General features: G+C 43.4%; 2 protein-coding genes across 2 annotated transcripts in view; one reads left to right on the top strand and one right to left on the bottom strand.

Annotated features, from left to right (window-relative positions):
- The window catches only part of GNRH1 (gonadotropin releasing hormone 1), a 24268-nt gene extending 18991 nt beyond the window's left edge, over window positions 1-5277 (top strand). Inside the window, exon 4 of the transcript XR_003095257.1 lies at window positions 5207-5277. The gene's annotated coding sequence lies outside the window, so the exon portion shown is untranslated. The remainder of the gene's footprint in view (window positions 1-5206) is intronic.
- Window positions 1-23248, bottom strand: part of DOCK5 (dedicator of cytokinesis 5) — a 128171-nt gene that overhangs the window by 2377 nt on the left and 102546 nt on the right. Inside the window, exons 35-51 of the mRNA XM_006028706.3 lie at window positions 22185-22270; window positions 21036-21192; window positions 20211-20251; window positions 20011-20101; window positions 18745-18864; window positions 17677-17766; window positions 16702-16806; window positions 14531-14672; window positions 12751-12832; window positions 11708-11792; window positions 10761-10847; window positions 10091-10267; window positions 7979-8062; window positions 7173-7310; window positions 6890-7056; window positions 5091-5268; window positions 1619-1757 (exon numbers count right to left, since the gene is read on the bottom strand). Of these exons, the coding sequence (XP_006028768.1) occupies window positions 1619-1757; window positions 5091-5268; window positions 6890-7056; window positions 7173-7310; window positions 7979-8062; window positions 10091-10267; window positions 10761-10847; window positions 11708-11792; window positions 12751-12832; window positions 14531-14672; window positions 16702-16806; window positions 17677-17766; window positions 18745-18864; window positions 20011-20101; window positions 20211-20251; window positions 21036-21192; window positions 22185-22270 (1969 nt within the window). The remainder of the gene's footprint in view (window positions 1-1618; window positions 1758-5090; window positions 5269-6889; window positions 7057-7172; window positions 7311-7978; window positions 8063-10090; window positions 10268-10760; window positions 10848-11707; window positions 11793-12750; window positions 12833-14530; window positions 14673-16701; window positions 16807-17676; window positions 17767-18744; window positions 18865-20010; window positions 20102-20210; window positions 20252-21035; window positions 21193-22184; window positions 22271-23248) is intronic.

Raw genomic sequence — 23248 nt, 5'->3', positions numbered from 1 at the left:
GGAGGAGGGGAGCGGGGGGGGGGGGGGGGTGTATGGAACAGGGCTGACCACATGTGATTTTTAAGGGAGTATCATTCTGTTCTGTTTGGTGCTCTAACTCTGCTAACAGGTCTCTTAGTATTTTAGCAGATAAACCTAAACAGATGTGTCAGACTGGAATCCCACTTGAAATTCCCCTAACTTCAAAAGGCCCAGAAGATTTCTATGTTCAGAACATGAATGTAAACCCATGTCAAAAATGCATGCCTGGGAGAACAGAAAATTGAATCCATTATCACAGCTGAAATGTTCAGAGGGGTTTCCTGTCTACATTGGCTTTCATCTGAGAAGTCACTTTGATTTTTAACTCCTACCGACAGGCTAGAGAAGAATTCAAACTTCTGAAGAATTTCTGGGGAGTTATCCCGCTACCAGTGACAATGCTTTTTTGCTCTGCAAGTTTTTGGATTCGCTTCACATACCTCTCATAATTCAACATCTTGTGGGTTTTTTCCTGAAAATGTTTTTCAAATTCTCTCATCTGAATTACATAGTGAATCAGAGGCTCAGGATGCCTCTACAATACAGCCTCTCAGCATTTGAGAAAAAAAGATTTAACTCTCTTTCCATACAGGCTTTAGATTGGGTTACCTCAGACTTCAGTGAAGTTATTCTTGTTTTTTGTCAGTGTAAGAGGAAACTCAGCCCTCAAATGTAAACCTCTCTCCCTTTTAAACATGGCATAAAGCAGAAGATCCAAGAAACACATCAAGGAATTGGGAAAGTTTTTAATAATGAGCCTTTTGTTATACGTTTACCTTATATCGTATAACTGCATTTCATTTGAAGCAGAAGTGACTTGCCTAACCTATTAAGAGAAAATTCTTCTCTCTCAACCATTTTTAATGTATCAGATGAAATCACAGAAACCTAGTTATGTTTCCTTATGAAGTATATTGTCACAAGACAGTGTTGAAGAACTAATTGGAACCGGAAATTTTCTGATTAGGAAGAAAAAGAGTGCAGCCTTGGTCAACACTTTTAACCAGAAACCTGTTTAAAAAGAAGTCTTTTGGACTAGTTTGGTTCTCACAAAATTTACTGACTTCCCTGGGATTGTCCTAGTTTATTGTGGTGTAAGAGAGAAGGGGAGCTGGCTCTATAAACCAAACACATGCTATTGTGATAGAGTCACTGGGCCCAATTTTCAGAGGCCTCCTCTGATCCTGCAGGTGCCCGCAAAAATTTGTGCTGGTAATTCACTCAGATGCTTAATGAGCAACATCTGTTCCCTCAAATCATGGAAAACTAGGCTGAGGCCCGGGCCTGGCTTAGACCCAATGGCTCAAAATCATTGTTAATGAAAAGTTTAATTACAATTTAATGTGTTGCATGTAATAGGCCAATGTTATTTGAGGACACATGGCAACACAAAGCACATTAACAATGCAAACAGGAAATCAAGATTCCTTTCAATAAAACTTTTATACTAGCTTCTCCCTCTCCTCGCAGCAATCTTTAAAGTTGGCACTAGCACAGAGAGCTGTAAAGCTATCTCTGCAAATACAGGGTAATTTCTTTCATCACAGACCCTGTGCAGACAGAAGCGGAAAGCAAGCTGTAGTGCTACAGGACTTACTTTGGGTTCTCAGGGTTTTGGGAGTGATCGCTGGTGGACTGAGTGGTGCTGACTGCTGGAGTGAGGAACCCTGAAGCAGTGTCAGTCTGTTGTCTCCTAATTGAAGACTCTTTGGCCTCTGCGCTTTTCCCGACGTGCTCTGAGGGAAAACAGAGTAAACAAAACCTTTGGAAGTCGGCAAGGTTGCTGCACACGTATCGAATAACCAAACCTGTCAAAAAGGCATCAACATGCTCTAGAAGAGCCACATACAGGAGAGAAAGGTGCATTCAGGTGAAACATAAGAGTGCAAGCAAAGAACTGGATAAGCAATGTCAAAAAGGATATTGCTATAGCCTACACCACTAGGAAAGAAGCAAAGCTGCTAACATTTTCGAAAGGATCTTGGCAAGTATCAGTGGATGGGTCCACACATGCATTAGATCCGGGAGCAATTTACTTGCAAGCAAATGCTCCCGGGCAAGCATCTACATGTCCAGGGAAGTGGGGGCAGTTTGCTGCAAACTCCTAGTGTAAACTGCTAATGGCAGCAAACTACCCCCGTTTCCTGGAGCCCTGCAATGGGCCCCTGCCACCACCAGGGGGAAGCTCTAGACTCCTTGTGGGTACTAGCCCAGGGGCTGGCAGGGAGAACAGGGCCAGGAGACAGCTGTCTCCTGGTCAATGGAGGGAGGGAACAATGTCCCCCTGCCCTGGCAGCAGAGAGCTCCTGGGCCTATCCCTCTGATTAAGGCAGGGGACTTGGAAAGAGCTGCAGGGGAAGGACAGGTGTCAGCCCCCTGCCCTGATCCACTGGTGGGGCAGCTAGAAGCCAGCCCCTGGCTGGGCAGGGAATCCCATGATGACAAAGCCGAACAGGGAACAGACTCCCCAGCCCCCACCCTGTGATCATCATGAAGCGAGGGCTGGGAACTGTTCTGGTCAGGGGCAGGTCTCAGCCCTGTGCCCTGATCGGCGAATTGAGGCACGAGGCTTGGAAAGAGCTGCAGGGGTGGGGCAGGTCATAGATTTCATAGACATTAGGGCTGGAAGGGACCTTGGAAAATCGCTGAGTCCAGCCCCCTGCCCTAGGGGCAGGTCCCAGCCCTCTGCCCCATCCACCAGTGGGGCAACTAGCAGCAAGCTCTTTCCCAGGTGGGGAATCCCTTCCCAAGCTGGGGGCTCACTGCTAGCTGCCCCACCAGCAAATTAAAGGCAGGGGTCTGGGACCTGTCCCTCCCCTGCACCTCTTTCCAAGTCCCCTGCCTCAATCAGGAAGCCAGGGCCAGGAGCTCCCTGCTGCCAGGGTAGGGGGACATTGTTCCTTCCCTGGCAGCAGGCAGTCCCCCCCCGGGGCCAGGGAGCAATGTCCCACCCCAGCCAGAAGACAGCTGTCTCCTGGCCTGATTCTCCCTGCCAGCCTCTGGGCTAGTAGTATTCAGGGGGAGCCTAGAGCTCCCTGGGGTGATGGCAGGGGTCCACTGCAGGGCCCCAGGAAGCAGGAGTAGTTTGCTGCCATTAGCAGCAAACTGCTCCCTCCTCCCTGCATGTTAAGGCATCTGCCCAGGAATAAACTGCTCCCAGATCTAATGCATGTGTAGACACACCCACTGATACTTAACGAGATCCCACTGAAAATGTTATCAGCATTGTCACTTTACTAGTGGTGTTGGCTACAGCAATATCCTTTTTAAACAATGCTTATCCAGTTCTTCGCTTGCACTTTTTATCCAGTTCGTTGTTTGCGGAGCTGGAAGATAAGGATCTCCCAGTCCCCCCACCCTGCCCCCAGTTGTGATTTCTGAGCATCTGAGCAGGGGGCTTGGAGCTCCCTGCTGCTGGGGCAGGGGTACATAGTCCCTGCCTGGGCTCTGATGGTGGAGCCCAACTTGGCAGCAGTCAGCTCTCAGGGGCAGGGAGCAATCTCTCACTTCCTACTGGCCAGCTGACCAGGAGCACATTTGCTCCTGGTCATGCATCTACACAGGCACTACTGCACAGTAACTAATCACAAGTAAAATTTGCTACTTGCATTTGCAGGTAGCAAATTTACTCATGATTAGCCAAGTTTACTGCGTAGTAAGCGCATGCACGTGTAGATGCATATGCTTACTGTGCAGTAAACTATGCTACTGTGCAGTAAAGCATCTTGTGTAGACACACCCAATAATGGGTTCTTTTTAAACCATCTCAATATATCCATTAAAGGAGGACAACATTTTTTATGTCAAAGAAAATTCAAAGTAGAAAGTGGCTGTATTTGATCTACCTGTTCTGTGAATCATCTGGAAAATCCTTGGAAGCAGGACTGGGAGTGACTGTGTGCGTCATTCCATCTAAAGGACTGCAGGTCTCATTCCATTTTGTTCCCACAGATCAAGAGTGGTCTTACTCAAGGAATCCTACAGGTCCAGAACTCTGGAAATTGGGGTCCAATTGTCAATTTGGACACACTCTCTATAAGTCTTTGGTTCATGTTACCTGACATCTCTGCTAAGATTTTCAGGGGCACTTGTGGGATTTAAGACACCAATATTCTACTTTTGGAAAGTCTTTCTTCTTTCCTTGAAAATCCCTCTGCAAAATGGAAATACATGCAGAGACGCCATAAGGGTCTACTCATTAATGATCACGAGACAGTTATGGTACATCTACACAGTACCAAACATATACCTAAGCTAGCTCCTGAACTGAAAACAGTTCTTAGCCATGTTTGCTGAGAAGTGCACCTGGCCTACTTACCTCTGAGAAGCAGAATAAATTCTTATCACACCTCTGCAAGATAAGTCAGTATGTGAGAAGCAGAGCTAATTCTGAGTGGCTAAGATGCAGCTGGTTATATGAATACAAAGGAACCAATTCTGCAGTGGTGCTGGCTGCCTGAAACTGTCCTCCATTTGTGTGAGACAGGTTGCTGAGCACTTGAAAGGTGTAGGCCCCAACTGAAGACTCACTGCCTGTTTTCATAGATTCATAGATGTTAAGGTTGGAAGGGACCTCAATAGATCATCGAGTCTGACCCCCTGCATAGGCAGGAAAGAGTGCTGGGTCTAGATGACCCCAGCTAGATGCATATCCTCCTCTTGAAGACCCCCAGAGTAGGGGAGAGCACCACCTCCCTTGGGAGCCCGTTCCAGACCTTGGCCACTCGAACTGTGAAGAAGTTCTTCCTAATGTCCAGTCTAAATCTGCTCTCTGCTAGCTTGTGGCCATTATTTCTTGTAACCTCCGGGGGAGCCTTGGTGAATAAAACCTCACCAATTCCCTTCTGTGCCCCCATGATGAAGTTAAACATGAACTTTTGAAGTCTACTTGAAGTCAAACCACAGTGTGGCCCATGACAAGTTTTCCAAACAAAAGTAAAGTAATTGCTTTCCAAGGCTTTTGGTATTTGAACCCCTCCTAGTATTAAACGGAGATCCTAACAACAAGCACGAGTGAAAGAAAAGGAAACACAAACAACTCACTATGGACTTCAGTACTAGGATTTTACCATTTTGGAAGTCAAGTCATTGTCTGGCTCCTTTTCCACAATAACCTGAGACTTGCTAATACTCCAGTCCTTCCGCTTGAATTTGTTAATCCGGCTATCACCATCTTCTTTGACAGGCAGCTCCTCAGACCTGGAAGCAGATGAAGTTCTTCTTTCCAAGAGAGGCTCAAGAATGGATCTACAGCCCACGCAGAAACAACAAAACAAAAGCTGTTAGCATTTACTCTGTCCTTTCTTCCCCTGTCTGCAAGCAGGCCATAAACTTTTACTGTATTTAAGGGATTACTGTGCAAAATTGAGTAAGGAGCACAAGATTTCCGTGCTCCAAAGGTACTCGCATGCTTTAGGAAAGACCATCCAGGTGCATTATACATTATGCATGGAGTGAAGTGTGGTCCAGTGCATAGGGCAATGGGAGTTGGGAGAAGGGGATCTGCCATGGAAATGCTCTAGGACCCTGGTTAAGTCACCTAGGCCCTGTGGTAATTACAGCTTCAAATACTTACATGGACAAGTCACATCAGACAGGATTTAAATTGGCTAACTTATTTTACTGCTATTTTGCAGCTGGAAACAGAGGCAGAACTAATGCTCCATGACTAACTAAGCTTGCTGCAGACGCAATTTGGGCATCAACAGACTAAATCAGTGTTTCTCAACCTGTATGTGCACTGCAAGACTGGATATGGAGGAAGGAGCAGGTTGGTTGGCCCCACACCCACCTGCCCCAATTTCCTCTGTGGCCAGTTGCACTGCACAGTAGCTCTGGTATGGGAAGTGGCAGAGCTATCTTAGTGGATATGCTGCTCGAAGAGCGAATTAGCTGAGGCACAGCACTGGTTCGGGACAGTGGCAGCAGGTCAATAGGGTGCTGCCCCACCAGTTTCAAAAGACATGATCAACCATGTCATGATTATGCAGGCTGGTCCAGCCCACTACGCATATGTGCACCTTTGGGCTATCTCCTTACCGCCCCAATGGTTCATGTGCAGTAGAAACACTTCAACAGTTAGAATGGATCACAATAACCACTTGTTTAAGCAGGCAGCAGGGTACCTGTACTGATGCCCCAGCCCAGGTAAAGAGCTGTTGGGAGGAAGGCAGAAGACAGGGGGTGCCACGTGCAGAGACATGCACGTGGCCCCAGGCAGCCTGCAGAGCAGCTCTAGCAGGTAAGTGGGGGAGAAGGGGGTTGAGGCCCCTGTAGGGAGGGATCTAGGCAGGGCTGGGGCTGCAATATGTGGCTGCATGGCCCCAGTGGGGAGCAGGATGGGACCACGGGTGGCTCATCCAGGGGAGGGGGAGGGCCGGCTCCATGCTGCCGCGCGCACCGCAGCAGAGCCGGGGCACATTTTCCCCCTTCGGCTCTCCCACACCATGCCCCTAGACAAACCGCCAGGCTCTGATTGTCCCATGACCCGGCCCGGCAAGGGCTCCATTCACAGTGAATGGGGCCCTGGCCAGGGTGGGTCGTGGGACAATCAGAGCCCAGCAGCTCCTCCAGGCACGCATGCATTCAGCCCCCTGCAAATTCCCCTCCCCCACCATGTCACCCGCCCCACCTGTCTCCAAGTTCACCAGCCACACCTGGTTCAGAAGTAAGTTGGTTGTGGAAATGTGCGAGTCCCCTCTAAGATCTGTGTCTTATTATAATTTGTCACTAAGATAAAATCTTACCTTAAAAATTCAAAGGACGTTAGGAAGCACCTTTCCATGAGATTATATTCAAATAGCCTAAACTCATAAAAGCCATTCCTACACCTCAAACATGTAACATTTTTAAATGGCTGGCTACTCACCCATCTGATCCTGGCCTGGAGGAGGTGCTCTCAGATGAGGTGGAGGATGTTGAGACCACAGAGGAAGTCACAGATGTGATAGACAGCCGTCTCAGTGTGGAAGACATGATGTAGGGCAGCACTACAGAGCCCGACCTGCTCTGCTTCCGCTCGGTAAGGGAAGAAGGCTGCAGAGAATGTTAAACAGAGCTCAGATTCACACTGGGAGAAGATGCTAGGTCTGCAGGTGCATTTGGTTTTGTCTCTTTAAAAGTACCATGCTAAACAAACAAGACACGTTTACCAGAGTTATCACACCATAGAGCTTCTCCACTTTATTCTTCAGCTCTTTGAAGCAGGTTGTCAGTCTGTCATGCAGAGGCTTCAGCTGCTCAGTCAGTTTCTCACCATGAATCCTAATCCCTTCTGCTAGCAGTGGCATCTGAAAGCAGCAGCAAAATGCCAGGAAACAAAGGTTACTATGAAAAAAGGTAACTTTCATGCTTCAGCATGCAAGGTGATTTCTGGAGGGATCAGGCAGGAGGTTTTTTTTTCTTTCTGACATTCACATGCCCTACCTCCTTTTTCTTCTATATACACATTGTACTGCATGTTTGTAGTATTTACTATATAAAACATGGGGGTGCCATTCCTTCAATCTCCAAAATAGTAGCTCTGACTTGGTTCCACCATATGGAAGTGGAAACTAGGAGAAATGGAACTGGTTGATACTCTACTGGGATAGACTTTTCATTAAAATGTCCGTGATTTTCATTCCCACACAAGGCTATGTGGCTCAGACTGCAAGACTTTTCAACAGACCAAACTACAAAAAAGTTGGGGAGTTAAGACAGGGAAAAAAGAGGGAGGGATGTGTATTTAACTAGAAACATCTCCCTGAAAAAGACAGTATATTCCAGAATACTGGTGTACTGTTCTATAGGATTACTTCAGTCTTTTGGACAATTAGCCATTGCACTACAATACTATTTAAAGTAACTAGCTACTATAACACCATTGCTATTTGTTCATATAACATTTTTTTCTCCTTGTGTTGCTCAAAAATAAAAATATTGGGCAAACACCACACACACTGTCCCATTACATTACCTGTAAAGCAATTAATTGTTTAAGCAATTCAATTTTATCATGGTCTTCAGGGTGTTCTTGGACATACTTCTCTGTGAAAAAGGCCTGAAAACAAAGAGAAAAGCATTAAGGATGATATAATTTTTAAGCAGCTCTGGTCCTCAAGGATACCAACAGCAAGAGACAAAGATCTCTACTGGTCAAAGAACAGTAAAGAAGCCAGTGTTTCCCCATGCTGAAAAAAAAATCAAAGCCCCATATAAAGAACGGATCACCTAGGACAGCATAGTTCCGTAAGTGTTTTTTTAATGGATATATTAGTAGCAACTCCACTGTTAATATGAAGTTGAGATTTTTAGTGACACCCTTGTTCAGTGAAGTACCTCTACTCCAAAAGGTAAGTAGGTACTTACTTTTAAATCAATGGAATTTAAGTATATGCATAAAATTGAGCAAATGTTCGAGTCCTGTCCTGATCAGCAGCCTTAAAGCATGACCAAAATTCCACTAATTCAAATATTGACTGAACTTAGTCTCAAAATTTACGATTACTGCTGAGGGGATAAGCAATTTTAAGACAGTACCTAGGCACAATACTCAATAACTTTTCATCTACTTTGAACATGTTGCTCTGTCCTATTTCAGCCTGGGTTCCCTTAACTGAACTGCGTGCACATGGGTTTGTGGGCCTAGTGATAACATACTGAACAAATGAATCACCCACTGATGTCAATAGGAGGTTAGCCTGTGAAAAGAATGCAAAGTTAAGCCCAAGTAGATTTTTCCTGAGTGTTTAATTATTAAAATGAAAAAAAGAAGGCCCATAGTCAAATCAGCCTTTTGGCTTTCAGCTACAAGGAAACAATTAAACTCAAGATTCCAGCTGCCCACAAAAGCCGAAAGGTAGGAAAATATGAATAAAAAAATATGAGTATTTCCAGATGCGGTCACAGTTACTCTAAGCTTCCTCATTTTTAACTGCTTTCCCACTTTCGTAATTCTGAACTCAGTGTCAACTTTAATTCATAAAATGAGAATATGTTTGTCCTGATTCATCCCTAGTGGACTGCTCAACCTCTCTGGAATCAGCAGATTTACACTGGGGATAATTGTAACCCAATCCTCTTTAACAGTTATGCTTCATCTCATAGGACAAACATTTTTGAAAATCAGGCGTTTTTCGCACCATATACTGAGTCATCTTTAGGCTAAGGAATGGCATTATTTAGGACTTGCAACATGGTGAGGCAAAGGGTCAACGTGATTAAGGTCAACATCACTCAGGTCAACATCATTAAGAAGAGAGAGATACGCCACAGCAACAAATGTAAAAACTAGGAAGGGAGAGAAATATGTTCTTATTCCAAACAGACTTCTCTTTACTATGGCACTATCTAGGTAAAATATACTTTGAAAGTTAGGCAGGAACTGCTTTCAAAATCCCTGTGCGTTTCACCACTAATCACTTTATAGTATTAAAATCCAGATATGTGTATCAATTTGCTAGCTAAAGTACTGCATTCCCAGTAATATTTGAAACCCTTACAATCTTTAATATATTTTTTCCACCCAAAGCCCCTGAGAGGCAGGACAGTGTTGCTATCCCTGGGCCAGACAGAAGCTAAGACTTGCCACAGGCCACATAGGACACTTGTAGCACAGGAGTAAACTGAGCCAGGTCTCCCAAGTTCCAGGCCAACCAACCTGTCTCCTTTACCTGTGCTCTTACCATTTCTTCTTTGACAATAAGCAGATAAGGAAAAGGCTAAGAGAATATCACAGCTAGGGAACTAAAGAACACAGATTTAATGATTTGCCCGAGGTGTAAATACAAGCAGGGAAATAAACCCATTGCTCCTAAATCATAGGCCGTTGTCCATTCTTATCTATCTCTGCCAACAGTTCTGGGACCAGGCTGCAGTTCCACTACAGTGCCAAATCCTCTCAGAGAAGGAACTAGTTCCAGAAAGAACTGCTAAAGCAGCAGAAAGTACAGGAGTGTCAACAACATGTCTTCTGCCGAGCAGTGGCAGAAGCCTTGCTTCACTCACCTGACGTGGTCTAACTCTACCTGCAGAACTGGTATTTTAACTATTCTGAAGGATGCACAAGCCCCGAATGCAGCCAGCTGACCTTTTCATAATTGGTGTATCCACCCATGACAGCTGGGTCCACAATGCCGTTCAGAAGCATGGAGAGCGGGTGCACAGGAAGGGCCCGGTCCCAGGCATGCTGTTGGACACTGTTGCTGATCTTCTCGTTGGTTAGCTCCATAGTTTCAATGGCATTCTCCAAGGGGCTTATCTCCTCCTGAATGGTAAACACATAGGGAACTGTAAATCTTCCCTGATACCTGCTGAATGCAACGTTATGAAATACCTGCTACCTGCTATGCAAATTTCAACCCATCAGTGACTGGCAGAGGCTGACAGCACATCATAGAACAGGAGTGGCCCTGAATATCCTGCTGCCAGTAACCTACAGAAATAAAGGAACTCAACCCGACCTCAGTTTTAGGCACTGGTTTAAGCATTTGCTTGAATGACATAAGCTGCTGTGAGGGTGAAGTGGCACGAGGTGCTTTGGATTAGGGAAAGCATTCTCTTCTATGATATCTTACAATTATCCAGGATTTTTTTTTGTTTGTGTCAGCACGTAGAACTATGCAGATAGGTACAATACGAGATGCAAACATCCACACTGGTCACTCCTAGACTTGATGGACCAAAGGTCTGATCCTAAGTGTTGTCTATATGTTGAAATACAAAACCTCTCTTGTAATCTACCCCTACAAAGTACTCACCGTTGTAATCTGTTTGACTTCAAACCATTTAAGGATGCCTGGGAACGAGTAGGCAGTTGTGTACGTTGTTCTTTCTATCCACATAGTCTGTTTAGAGAAAGGGGGAGAAGGGGGGATAGAGGGATAGATAGAAAAAAAAAATTAAACAGTGCTAGGAAAACATTGCTTTTGCAATAGACTTCCCACCTGCTCTAGGGCATAAGGCCAGACTACAGGACTACAACTCCCCAGGGTGGAGGTCATGAATTCTGAATCACATGGGAACAAAAACTAGATCTTCCAGCAGCAAAACAGTCTTTAGGACTTAAATTAACATAGTAACTCCTTGGGCAGTTCTAGGTTGTTATCCTCCATGTGGACCAGCCAGTAGAGGGGCAGGTGGAACACAGTTAGGGTTACACGGCGCAGAACTATATGGGAGCAATAGCCTGCCTCATAAGCAGCAAAGAGAACTACATCACGGCTCAAACTCTTGCAAATCCCACCTCTAGTGCTGGACTGAATTCAAAGTGCTGAGGTCTTTAAGAATGCTCTCTGATTTGAGCTTGTCTTCCTTAGGGATGCCACACAGTCACAACCCACTGGATATGCAGGGATGCTGCTGCTGGAAATACTCATACTTATGGTTTGTGGACATGCAGCGTGACCTCAGCTTTGGCCCTCTTTGCCAGAACAAGCTCTGCATTCAGGCTCTGATATAAAGCGCAGCTCTTTGTTCTTTCCACATTTAAGTAATAAAACCCTGTTGCCACAGGTGGAGAAAAAAAAAGAGGGAAAAACTTCTAGACTTGTTGATTTCTGTATCATTCTATATCCTGTGTAGGTACCAAAGCAGCAAGGACCTCTGAAATGTCATGGACAGAAAGGTAATATGGAAAAAAAATTCTCCTTTGGTTAGAGAATCAAGTTGGTATTCTGGAGTTTGGAACAAACAGCAAAGGACGCACTGCAAATTCATTCTCAGGATCCTTTTCTCCTTTTCGGAATGGCCGGGAATATGTGAACTGCTGCACCTCATTGGCTCTGTAGTAACTGAGGAAGAACAAAGTAACTCTTAGAATCATAGAATAATAGAAAATGAAGTTTGGAAGGGACATCAGGAGGTCATCCAGTCCAACCCCCTGCTCAAAGCAGTACCAGCCCCAACTAGATCATCCCAGCCAAAGCTTTGTCTAGCCAAGTCTTAAAAACCTCCAAGGATGGAGATTCCACAACCTCTCTGGGTAATCTGTTCCAATATTTTACTACCCTCCTAGTGAGAAAATTTTTCCTAATATCTAACCTAACCTTCCCTTGCTGCAACTTGAGCAAGGGAAATTTAGGTCTTCTTTGTCTCCCTCCAAACCTTCTGCTCCTTTGCACAGACATCTAAATTTAAACCCGATTACGAAATACCTGTGGACAAAACATAGTTAACGTGATTAAGTCTCCCTATATAGACTGCATAGAACCTGTGCTCGAGCCATACTAAAGAACCATGCCTTTAAACCTAGGGTAGACAAGGATTAAGCTGTGGCCAATTGGATCAATCTCTTCCTCAGATTCTCTCACCCCATCTGTCTGCCTAATGTATTTAGATTGCGAGATCTTCGGGCAGGCACAGGGACTGGATCTGCAGTTAGACTGTCTAGGTACCACGCTAAGTAAAATAATACAGCAGCCATACAATGGTGTCTATCCCTAACCAGTGTTCCAAGGCAGACAGGGTTTTAGACCCAGAAAAGAGAGTCAGTTCACATAGGAGGCTCTCTGTGGCTGAACTTGATGAGGTTGAGAGGAACATGCCCCCTCTGCTAAATACTTGCTTCATGAAAAAGAAATGCTGCAACACTAACATCACTCTACATTGGCAAATGTAGTGCTGTTAATGGTGCCCACCACAGTAGGTAGGTAGGTAACTCTTAAATCAGGCACAGAAAAACTGTGGCAAATGCTCTTGATAAGGCTTGTTAAAGTGAGAACAAAAAAAAGTGACAGAAGATAACATTACTTCAAAATCTGTTCAGGAACAGGTTTGTCTTTATAGTTTGGTGGCAGGTTCATCACAGGCTTCACTATAAAGCACTGCACATCTGAATGATTCCTGTTAAGGACAAAAGGCACCATGAACTCTGACAGGATAATACATGAAGGTGGGGGATAAGCTGGAGGGGATAAAACATCTCCTACAATTCCCAGCTAACAGAATTTCCCTTGAGTGCAAGACTTATACTTTGGGGACTAAAAGAAGAAGGTTATTTCCTAGCACCATAATAGGAGGGTGTGTGCTTGTGTGATTTACAAGATATTTCAGTACCCTGCAACACCATTTTGAAATTCTTTCATAAAACCACCCAAAGAAGTGCTAGGTATTATATAATTTCACAGAGCAAGGGGATAACTTCTATCCCAAACTGAACAGTGCCTTTAAAAAGTGGTTTTAAATGACAACCCCAGACTTCTGTTAAATAACCCACAGGATCTTCAAACTGCCCATAACAAGGGTGTACTGCAGGTATTAGTACTGGCTTCCCTTTTAAATTGAGTTTGTAAGAATCAGAAAGGAGTCTGTACCAAATCCAAAGTATGCAGCTGCTCCCCTTTGTTACCAAAGCCCCAGCTCCAAACACCCCCATACTTCTGGAAGAGCTCAGATCTGCAGTTCAAGTTCACCTCTAGCCAAACCACCACAGCAAACACAAACAGATGCAAAGGAAGCAGCCGAAATGCAGCAGAAATTAAGGCAACATTTTCAGAACCACATTTAGTCTTGAATGAATTTTCATTTCCTCACTGGATTTAGTGTTTGGCAGGCTTGGTGCAGGGGAAGCATCTGGTATCACTACTCGAGATGTGCCTTTGTGCATAGCTTTTAAAGCCAAAATGGACTAGTAGATTATCTAGTCTGACCTCTTGTAGGACACAGGGCCAGAGTGTTCCATTTCTGCACAGAGCCCCCTAACTTCTGGTTAACTAAAGTCCGTCTTCCAGAAGGGCATCCACTCCTGATATGAACCCGAGAGAGATCAAGAGAACGCAGCACTTCTGTGATGGTTGGCTTCAGTGGCTGATCACCCTCACAGCCAACAAAGAAGTCTAGAGCTTCATTCTCCACTTGTCTCACACCAGTTTTGTTTCCAATGTTCATAGTGACATAAAGAGAGGGGTAGAGAATCAGAAATCAGTCTCTAGGACTCTTAATCCTGAGCCCTTCATCAATACCAAGAATCATTATGGACTTCTAAAGAAAAGCAACATCTGGTAGAAAAAATAAAGCAGACCTCTGCACAAACACTGGTAAACTACACTACAAAAATGAGACACTGTCCCTCCAGGTATCCCATTGTCACCCTTTGCATTTTGCTTACTCTATTAAGATTCTGGAAATGCTGGATCACACCCCTGGTCCATCTAGTCATGCATCCTGCTGCTAACACTAGTCAGCTCTATCTGCTTCTGAGTATAGTGGAAAGAAACCCACAGATGGAAACCGTGGGATTGTTTGCCTCCCCAGTTCAGGTACTGCTATAACAGATGTTGGCTTGAACTCTAATGCACTAGGCTTTGTATCTCTTCCAAATTCCTGGGGCTTTGTTTGCATTAAATCTATTAACTCTGGATATTCTTATCTTTGGAAATGTCCAATCCCTCTTCGAAGCATGCTAAATCCTTGCTAACAAATACATCCCTGGGAAACAAAATGTATAGAAGAGCACTGGCATGACAATGCCTACCATCCCAAGAAGAAGTTAGTCTGGAATAAGACAAACCAAGGCACAGCTAAAAGATACACTGTTTCGGAGAAGACTTGATCTCCTCCCCTGGGGGCGCAGTGCTGGTCATCTTCTCAGCATTTGGCAACTGGGTCAGTAATTTCAGGTTGAAGTCTTCCCTCCGTTCGTATTCTTTGCCACGGTAGATAAAGATTTTATTCTGCAGGCAACAGGAGGAAATGAGTGTGTGTCTACCAACAGATGGGGTGCAATCTGAGGGATTGCATATTTTATAACATGATCTTTTATATTTTTATTATTGTACAGACAGACATTTTAAAACCAGAAGGGACCACTGCAACCATCTAGTCTCACTTCCTGCATAAGCCATGGCAATTAACCTTTGTTTTGTTCAGGGATAAACTGCCCTAGCTTAGTTTTCATACATCATAGGCAATCATATGAGAGGGCAATTAGACAGCTACTGATCAGCTTCTCCACAGTAAATCCTTGGCTCGAATGTTTATTCACACCCATAGAGTGATGCACAGTGGGAAGAAACAAGAGCAGAAATGAAAGCTGGAGTGGAACATAGTGGAGCACTGAAAGCTACAGTCAATTCACAGGAGCAAACCTTGGTAATAAGTGACCTTTTTCCAGCCTATATTCTGTCATATGAAGTATCATTAGGTTTACTCAAGTTCTCTAGTAATTTCACACAAAAATATTAACACATGTTGTGAACCTTTCAATACCTATCTAACTGGTAAGACTCTATATGGAAAATCGGAAACAAGACCTTGCAGTGGCGAGCCAACACAAATTATTCACTGAAAACACTGTCAGGTCACCAACTTGTGCTGGGAAGGGGCACTGTATCAAGCCTGCTGTGTACAGTGAGCTATGGTAAACTAAGGTGCCAAATTCATAAGTTTAAAGGCCAGAGAAACCACTCAGATTATTCAGTCTGACCTGTTACATAGCAGGGGCTCATCTTTTCAGCCTTGAGGGATGTGACACTGGGGTAGAACTCTGAAAGGCCATGAAAGGGATGCAAGGTACTGAAAACCACCATGCAAAGCAAAGAAAATGCTTTCCACACCCATAGCCTTATAGGTCAAGGATTCTTTGTCAACTTATCAAGAAAATACATATCACAAGCAAGTTAAATGGGCTTACAGTCTTGATTTCAAATAAAGGAATGCCAATCTAAAAAGAACCTCTGACACGGCTATGGAATTACAGAGAACTGCACTGGCGATATATTTTTTCTTTAGTTGAGTGAAATCTAGTACAGACTGTACACAGGGTAGGCTCCCCAATCCTTCCCAGACCTGTCCAAGGTTCAGAATGAAGATGTAGCTCCATTGTCCATGCCATTGCTGGCCCTTCTGCAGGGACTGCTAAAAACATGGGCAAACATAATGGCAATTTTGCAAAGTGGACATAATACTGGAGTGAAACCAATTCATTCTGCACAAGACCAGTGGTGACTTCTGTGCAATGGTGCAGACTCAAAGGGCTGACCTACCAGTTGAAAGTCTCTGATTATCAATTCCATGTGGCATTCCAGTCCCCAAACCCTGAGATAATTGGTATGACTAAACTTGACTTCCTTGTAGGACCTGCACCTTCAAAACCACTCCAGTTGGAAATGCATGTTTTCCCCCTTTAATATACACAGGTTGGAAACATTTCCAACATGCTGCTTCCTGCTTATGTGACTCATGCTGGCTGCTTTCACCAGTAAAATTCAGCCAGCTAACAGGAACCTTGAGTAGAAAAAGTCTTTGGTTTGGGGTATCTGGGTGGGACTAAACCTCACTAACTCTTCTCAAACAGTTATGACCCATATTCAAGTTGGGTCAATTCTTTTGCAAAGAAAACCAATCCTGTGACAAATACCCTAACCATACTTGTAAAGAAATTGCTGTGTGCAGATAAACTTGCACAGCATTTCCTCTATGTCCATATAGGAATACTCAGGTTATTTCATCATATAGCTGCAATCTACCACATTCCCTTCATTTTAACATAAATGAGAAAGTATGCATTTAGGCTGAAATTGTTATGCTATTTAAAGTTATTTAGCTTTTTAAATATTAAAATACTCAATTAGATACTCAAACACCATCCACATTAATAGAAATTTGGTACCCAAATATCTTAGAAATATCTGGCACTTCAATCCCTAGTATCCCTTGTAGCACCCATCACTACAGCATCCCAGGTGTTTGGAAGATTCTTACCCGAAGGAAGGAAGGGAAACCCTGCCCATAGTAGCCAACAGCAAAATATTCTGGTTGAGGTCTCATTGCTTTTATAATATTCTCATAAAACGTAGCTCGTTTTTTCTAGAAGAAGAAAAAAGAATTAGAAACCCTCAATGTTTCATTTCTGAGTTCACTGGGACACTGACAGACCAAAACTCATATTTACAATGTTGTTTACTTCCTCTGTGCTATGGGAACATCTATAAAAATGTTTCTTATGACTGTTTATACAATATACCAATTTAATTTTTGCAGTTTATTGTGTGCGCCTAATTTTTATACTTCACTTTCACTGGATGGTGGACACTAGGGCTGGGATGGGTCACTGAGTCAATTTTCCTTCTTAGCTCTCAAAACATGTAAACAATGCTGTAGTTTCTCTGATTTCAGGATAATTCCCCTAATTTTACAAAAAATAAAAAGCAAAAACAATAAGAAGCTGACCAAACACTGGCAGGAAAGCAGTGGGGCAGATGATTTCCAAAGGAAAGAATAGCAAGACAGGATGTGTTTTTGCAGTTATAAAAGCCAATAAGCTCCTTGGAGCACTGACCACCTTCTATTCTAGGTTTATAAAGCATTCAGCAGAAAAGGGTCCTGGTTTAGGACTGGAACACCCAGCTGTGATCACAATACAAGTAACAATAAGTAAATCAGTCAGCAAGACGCACTGAAATTGTTCTACAGGTGTAGAAAACACTGACAAACAAGTCTGGTAAGTGTTAAACATATCAGAGTACTGTTTAGAATGAAGAAGGAAGAAACATCTTTATGACTGAAATGATATTTTCAGCTTGGCTATGCTAATAACTAAACTAAAACTTAAAATAAGTATAAAAATATTCTCCTAATATTAAGCTTTGCAAAAATATGCATTGCTTAAATAAATGACAAATATGTTGGGCCTGAACTACTTGATATGCAGCATCCCAAATAAAACAAGCGTCTTACCAAAAGATGACCAAGCCCCTGATAATCAAATATTTTGTCCTCATACATGTTGGCCAATTCTTTGCTTAGCTGGATTGCTTTCTCCCACATCTGCAGGAAAGAGAAACAAAGCAACAATGACAGAAATGAATGATTGTTATAACCATTTTTTTTTTTTTACCACAGATAAACTGTCAGCTAACTTTAATTTGGGTAGTTCTTTATTAAACATGGATTTCTTATTATGATTATGATGATACATTTTCATCTGTAGATCTCAAAGGGTACATCTACATGTGCACTTTACTGCAGAGTTGACTAATTAGCGCTGCAGTAAAGTGTCACTGTTTACATACATGCCAGTATTAGGGTGCAGTAAATTAACTCCGCTGTAAGTAATTAAGTGTGACTGATGGAGTAATTAAGTGTGACAAAATGCACTTGTGGACAGTGACAGAGGCTGGCTGGGGCAGGAGAGTGCTAAAGTGCAGGTGGCTGTCTTCCACATGGCTCCACACTTCAGCACCCTCATGCCCCAGTTAGCGTCTCCGCCACCCCATGACACCACCCACAGCATGGGGCTGACCCACCGAGCCTGCTGGCAGCCCAGGGCTGTTCCTCCCCAGCAAAATTTGCTGCTGTCCCAGGCACATGTGTAGATGCTGCACCTGAGAGCAGCAGACTCCAGTTCAAACAACTCTGGAGTTTATTGAGTCATGTTAATTTCATGTGTAGATGCACCCACGATGATTTACAAAGGGCCACTGTCATTAGTCTTAGTGGCAACACTGATAATTTTGGACCATGCACAGGCAATTTCCTCTCTTTGTGCCTCAGTTTCCCCTATCAGGCTTCATAGGGAAATTAAGACCTGGAGAGAAGAAATCATGCGCCTCCTAGGTTCCTGTTGAAATTCAAAAGCCTTCTTGACAGTCCCAACCTATAACTTTTCACTGATTGATACATAGGCTCTACTGTGATACCACCTTTGCCCTTCTTTGAAATCCAGCTTCTGCTAACTGAATTCACCCATTCAATTATTTACCCATGTTCTGTCAAAGCCCATTCAAACTGCATGGAGTGACTGACCTTGCCCTTGTCAAAATAAGAGATAATTTCCTGGTAGAGTTTCTCCTTGAGTTCTTGTTGTGAGTAGACATAATAGCTGTCCTTCTGCAGCAGGTAGTGGGCACATGGCTTATCAGACCACTAAGAAGAGAAAAAAAACAAGACAGCTGAAAACACCTAAGATGCGCTCAACAAACTACAGTCTACCGAGTGGGCTAACTCTTGGGTGGATTTATCTGAGCCAAATCAGCAGTGATACACAAGCAAATATAAGTTATACTACAAGCATAAATGGTCTGAAAACAGGTAGAAAACCTTACCCACAGACACAGCATCAGTTTAACTTGCATCAGTTTTTTAAAAAGTCAATTTAACTAGTGTACCTTTGGCACTGGCATATTTAAATCAATCTGAAACCTGATACCAGTAGCTTATCCCGCATGCGCACATTTATTGGCATGCTGAAGTAATATCTGACAGATTTACACAGACAAGAGTAGCTTAAGTAAACCAGCTTGAAATAACACCTGAGCTAAGCTGGTACAACTCTTTGCTTACGTGTTACAAGTGTGTGTAGAGCAAGCAAAAGTAGCAGAATTGTGAGACTTTTAGAGACAAGTGGCATTTGGTTGTAGTACAAAATGGCTGTAGCAATCTGTCTGCCTGCAAAGCTGTACCTTTCACTTTGGTTCATGATAATGTAAACTGATCAAAGGAAAGGACTACACAGATGCTCTTCCTTCAGTTCAAACCTGGAATTTTTCCATGCAAGTCAATAAGCAGCAAGTTTAAATCAAAATGAAATAAGCAATTCCTAAATCCAATTAAGAGTTTCCACACTAATATTTGAACAAGTCCAATTAAATTGCTGCATATTTATATGTACAAAATCCAAATTCATGAAATGAATTGGGAAAACAAGACTTTACAGCAATACGATTCACAGGAACACTTACGAATAAGCACTCTGCCCCAATCCACTTTATTCTACTCCTACACCGCCCTCAACAGTCCAGGAAAGAAATTCAGCACTGGTAGGTATGCGTGTATTTATGTATGTGTGGTTGTATGAGTGTTTGCTAATAGTACATACACACAATTTAGCACTGATTTATGCCATGGCTGAGTTTGAAACAATAGCACATTACTCATTCTTTGCACCCCTGTTTTGATCTTGCAAGTCTTTAGTGGCATGAGTTTTACACTGTTCATCTTTTTCCTTCCTTATCCAAGTTAAAATTCCCCCAGACCTTGCAAAATAAACTAAAATTGCCTTTAATGAGTCACCTGGAGAAGCTCTGCATGGAGAAGGAGAGTGTTTGCAGCTTCTGTGAAGTTCTCACAGTCTCTGTGCAAGTCCCGGAGTTTATACAAATACCTGGATAAATTAAAAAAAAGCCAGCAGAGATTTGAGATGCAAGTCCCTGAACTAGACATAAATGAGACCCAAGAAAAATAAAATGACTTTACTAGACGAAATGGTTTACCTGAGATATATGTCCTCTCGTTTCTTCTCCTTATAAAAATTCTGCCAAGAAAATAACAAGTCAAGCTAATGTAAAAAAAATTGTCAATCTATAAGGAGGCAGACTGAACAGGCAACTTATCTAACCATCTTAGCTACTTATGTGGCCTTCCTTACCACCGTACTCAAGTAAATCACACCTTTCAGACAAGGTTCTTTGAGTAAATGTGATATCTTTTATTAATCCAACTGAAAAGTTGGGGAAAATGTTCTCTGCAAGTTTTCAGGCACAAACACCAGTCTTAAGTCACAGGGAGAGCCTAACGTTGTTCTGTGTTCTCCTGGATGGAATAGAAGCCAATACACATAATGCAGGTCTGTGGAAAGGCAAATGCCTGGCAGTGAGGATCAGAGGTGATGGGAGAAAATAGGTAAGAGAGACAGGTAGGTGGAAGACCCTTCACAGTACTTCACAACCCTTCCCACATTAACAAATACTTCCATTGGGACTGTTGTACTTTGCTCAGAGTTGTCTTAGCTAGTCCCGCGTGAACATCTTCTAGTGGAAACAGATCAAATTAAGGTCCATAAAGGTTTAGGATAGGATTTTCAGATATGCTCTGTATTAATCTAACTACTAGGAAAGCCTGTTGTGCCATTTCTACTGACCTTTACAGAGAAAGAGTAAATTTAATACTGAGCATTTCTGAAAATCCTATTTATTCAGGAATAAATATTTTTTATGGTGTGCTAAGCCTGCCACATTCATTCTGAATTGCCAGGCCTGACCAATGATTGTGCCACACAAAATAAGTCAATAAACTGACATCATAGCCCTTCTCCATACCAGAACATTGACAGTGCAGCTCATGCGGTTCTCTTTACTTCCATCATTCATTATGGTCCTGTAGTCCAGTAGGTTTTCCAACAGACTACTGACTAGTAAAACAAACACCTCTCCAGAACTTGACAGATACTTATGCTTCCGGCAGTGTTCCAGCAGGCTGTAGGCATATTAGAGAGAGGAAGAAAGAGAGAGAAAGAGAAGGACAGAGAGATTCAATTAAGGCTCTGAACAGTACTTCTACTAAACAGTATCTTAATGGAGTTGCATGCATCTTTGTTAACAGGTGTCCAAGCTTCCCCACCCTGTTCATCAGAAACCTATCAGCTAGAAGAGAACAGAGTGCATAGTATCCACAAACACCTGTTATTCACATTAAGCTGGTAGTTATCAAATCAAAGTACATTTCACCAGAACCCAAGTTCTATTCTCACCTTTCCCACTGACCCATTGTATGATATATTAATCACACAATGAGACTTGTTGTGTGCTTTCCACACCCCACCCCTCACTATGCTTGTTTAGACTGCATGCTCTTCAAAGGCATGGTCTGTTTCTTACTACACACATGTATAGAGAAGCTAGCATAACTGAGCCCTGGCTTATTTTCACCATGAAATAAGCATGCCAGAGACTGCCACAGTGAAGCACGGCATGCCCACTTCATGCATGCTGCACCTTAAAATAGATATAGGGGAGCTGACTTGGTGCAGCGCTGGTGGGAAACCAATAGGCACACCAAGAGAACTGGCATGCACTTGATACCAGATGCAGCACACAAAGTGGGATGCAGTGATGCACTCCACTAGAGCTAGACTGTTCTCAGTGGTGGCAGATGACAGAACAAAGAGCAATGGTCTCAAGTTGCAGCAACGGAAGTTTAGGTTAGATATTAGGAAGAACTTTCTTACTAGGAGGGCAGTAAAACACTGGAACAGGTTACCCAGAGAGGTGGCGGAATCTCCATCCTTGGAAGCTTTTGAGACTCAGCTAGGCAAAGGTTTGAATGGGATGTTCTAGTTAGGGATGGTCCTGCCTTGAGCAGGGGGTTGGCCTAGATGACTTGCTGAGGTCCCTTCCAACCTAACTTTCTATGATTCTAGCATGGTCCTCTGGGGACAATGGCATGCCATCTCTGTTTTGGACACTTACAGTTTCTCCAGCAAAACCTTGTACTGCTCATCCCCTCGACCCCCTTCAACTTCTTGGTCCAGTCTGGTTATCAGCTCGTTTTCAAACTAAGGCAGCAAAAAAATAAACCCAAATTAGAATAAATTCCTAGAGCACAAAGTGTATCCATGGCATATTTGTAGCAGGTGTTTCTGAACTGCACCAGCATCAGGCACTGATTTCAATGAGCAAGCTAAAGCATTGATGCTTCTATTATTTTAGCAGAGGAAAAATAATGAAACAGAAACAAAGACAACAGGGAAGGAACATGGAAATCTGAGTAGCTGTTCTTCCATTTCATAGGCACAAGAAATTGACCCACTGGGATGTGTCTCCCTGATCCTAACAAATGTCTCCTCATTCAGTGCTCTCATAGGACAGCAAAGCACTCAGTGAGGTTGCTGTTAAATATGATGCTGAGAGGAACGTCTTGACGCACAAAGGTTTGCTGAAGAGGCTAATCCTGTGTGCATGTAAACAGAAGGGACCCTGAGTAAACACAGTCTCATTCATGCTTCAAGCAATGATGACAAACCTGCAAAGGTTTAGGCACCCTTGCCCCACGATAGCCAGGTGTTTATACAGCTAGAACTCAAATACCACCAGGATCAAATGTCTGCGCTCCAAGATCCCATGGTATTTAAGCACTTCCCAAGATTTCCAGCAGTTCTTGAAAATCCTGGGGCAGATAAGGCCATAAGACCAATGACCCTGTGGGAAATGACACCCCTATGAGTATATGAGCTGAGATCTAACCAGGGAAGGACTGACATGCCTACAGTGCTCAGGGAGATGTGCGTCACATCTGACAACAGTCTCCTCTGTCTGAAATGCAGAATGTCAAGGCAGCTGCCTCCTGGATGAATGATTCCTACCATCTCCAGGGAGAAGAATGTCTGCAGCATAACTAAAGTGTCCCCTGCCTGCCAGCTGAGATGCTAATGGCTAGTGTCCCATGAGGCAAACGAAGAGAAGCCCCGACTAACAATTGTTACAGCTGAAAAGATAACTGGGGACAAAGTAAGGGCCTTCTTTCTCTTCTTTCC

This window comes from Alligator sinensis, unplaced genomic scaffold, assembly GCF_000455745.1.
Source record: "Alligator sinensis unplaced genomic scaffold, ASM45574v1 scaffold685_1, whole genome shotgun sequence".
In the NCBI taxonomy this organism is placed as follows: Eukaryota; Metazoa; Chordata; order Crocodylia; family Alligatoridae; genus Alligator; species Alligator sinensis.
Note: the sequence above shows the minus strand (reverse complement) of the source record. Positions and strands in the feature narration are given on the sequence as shown.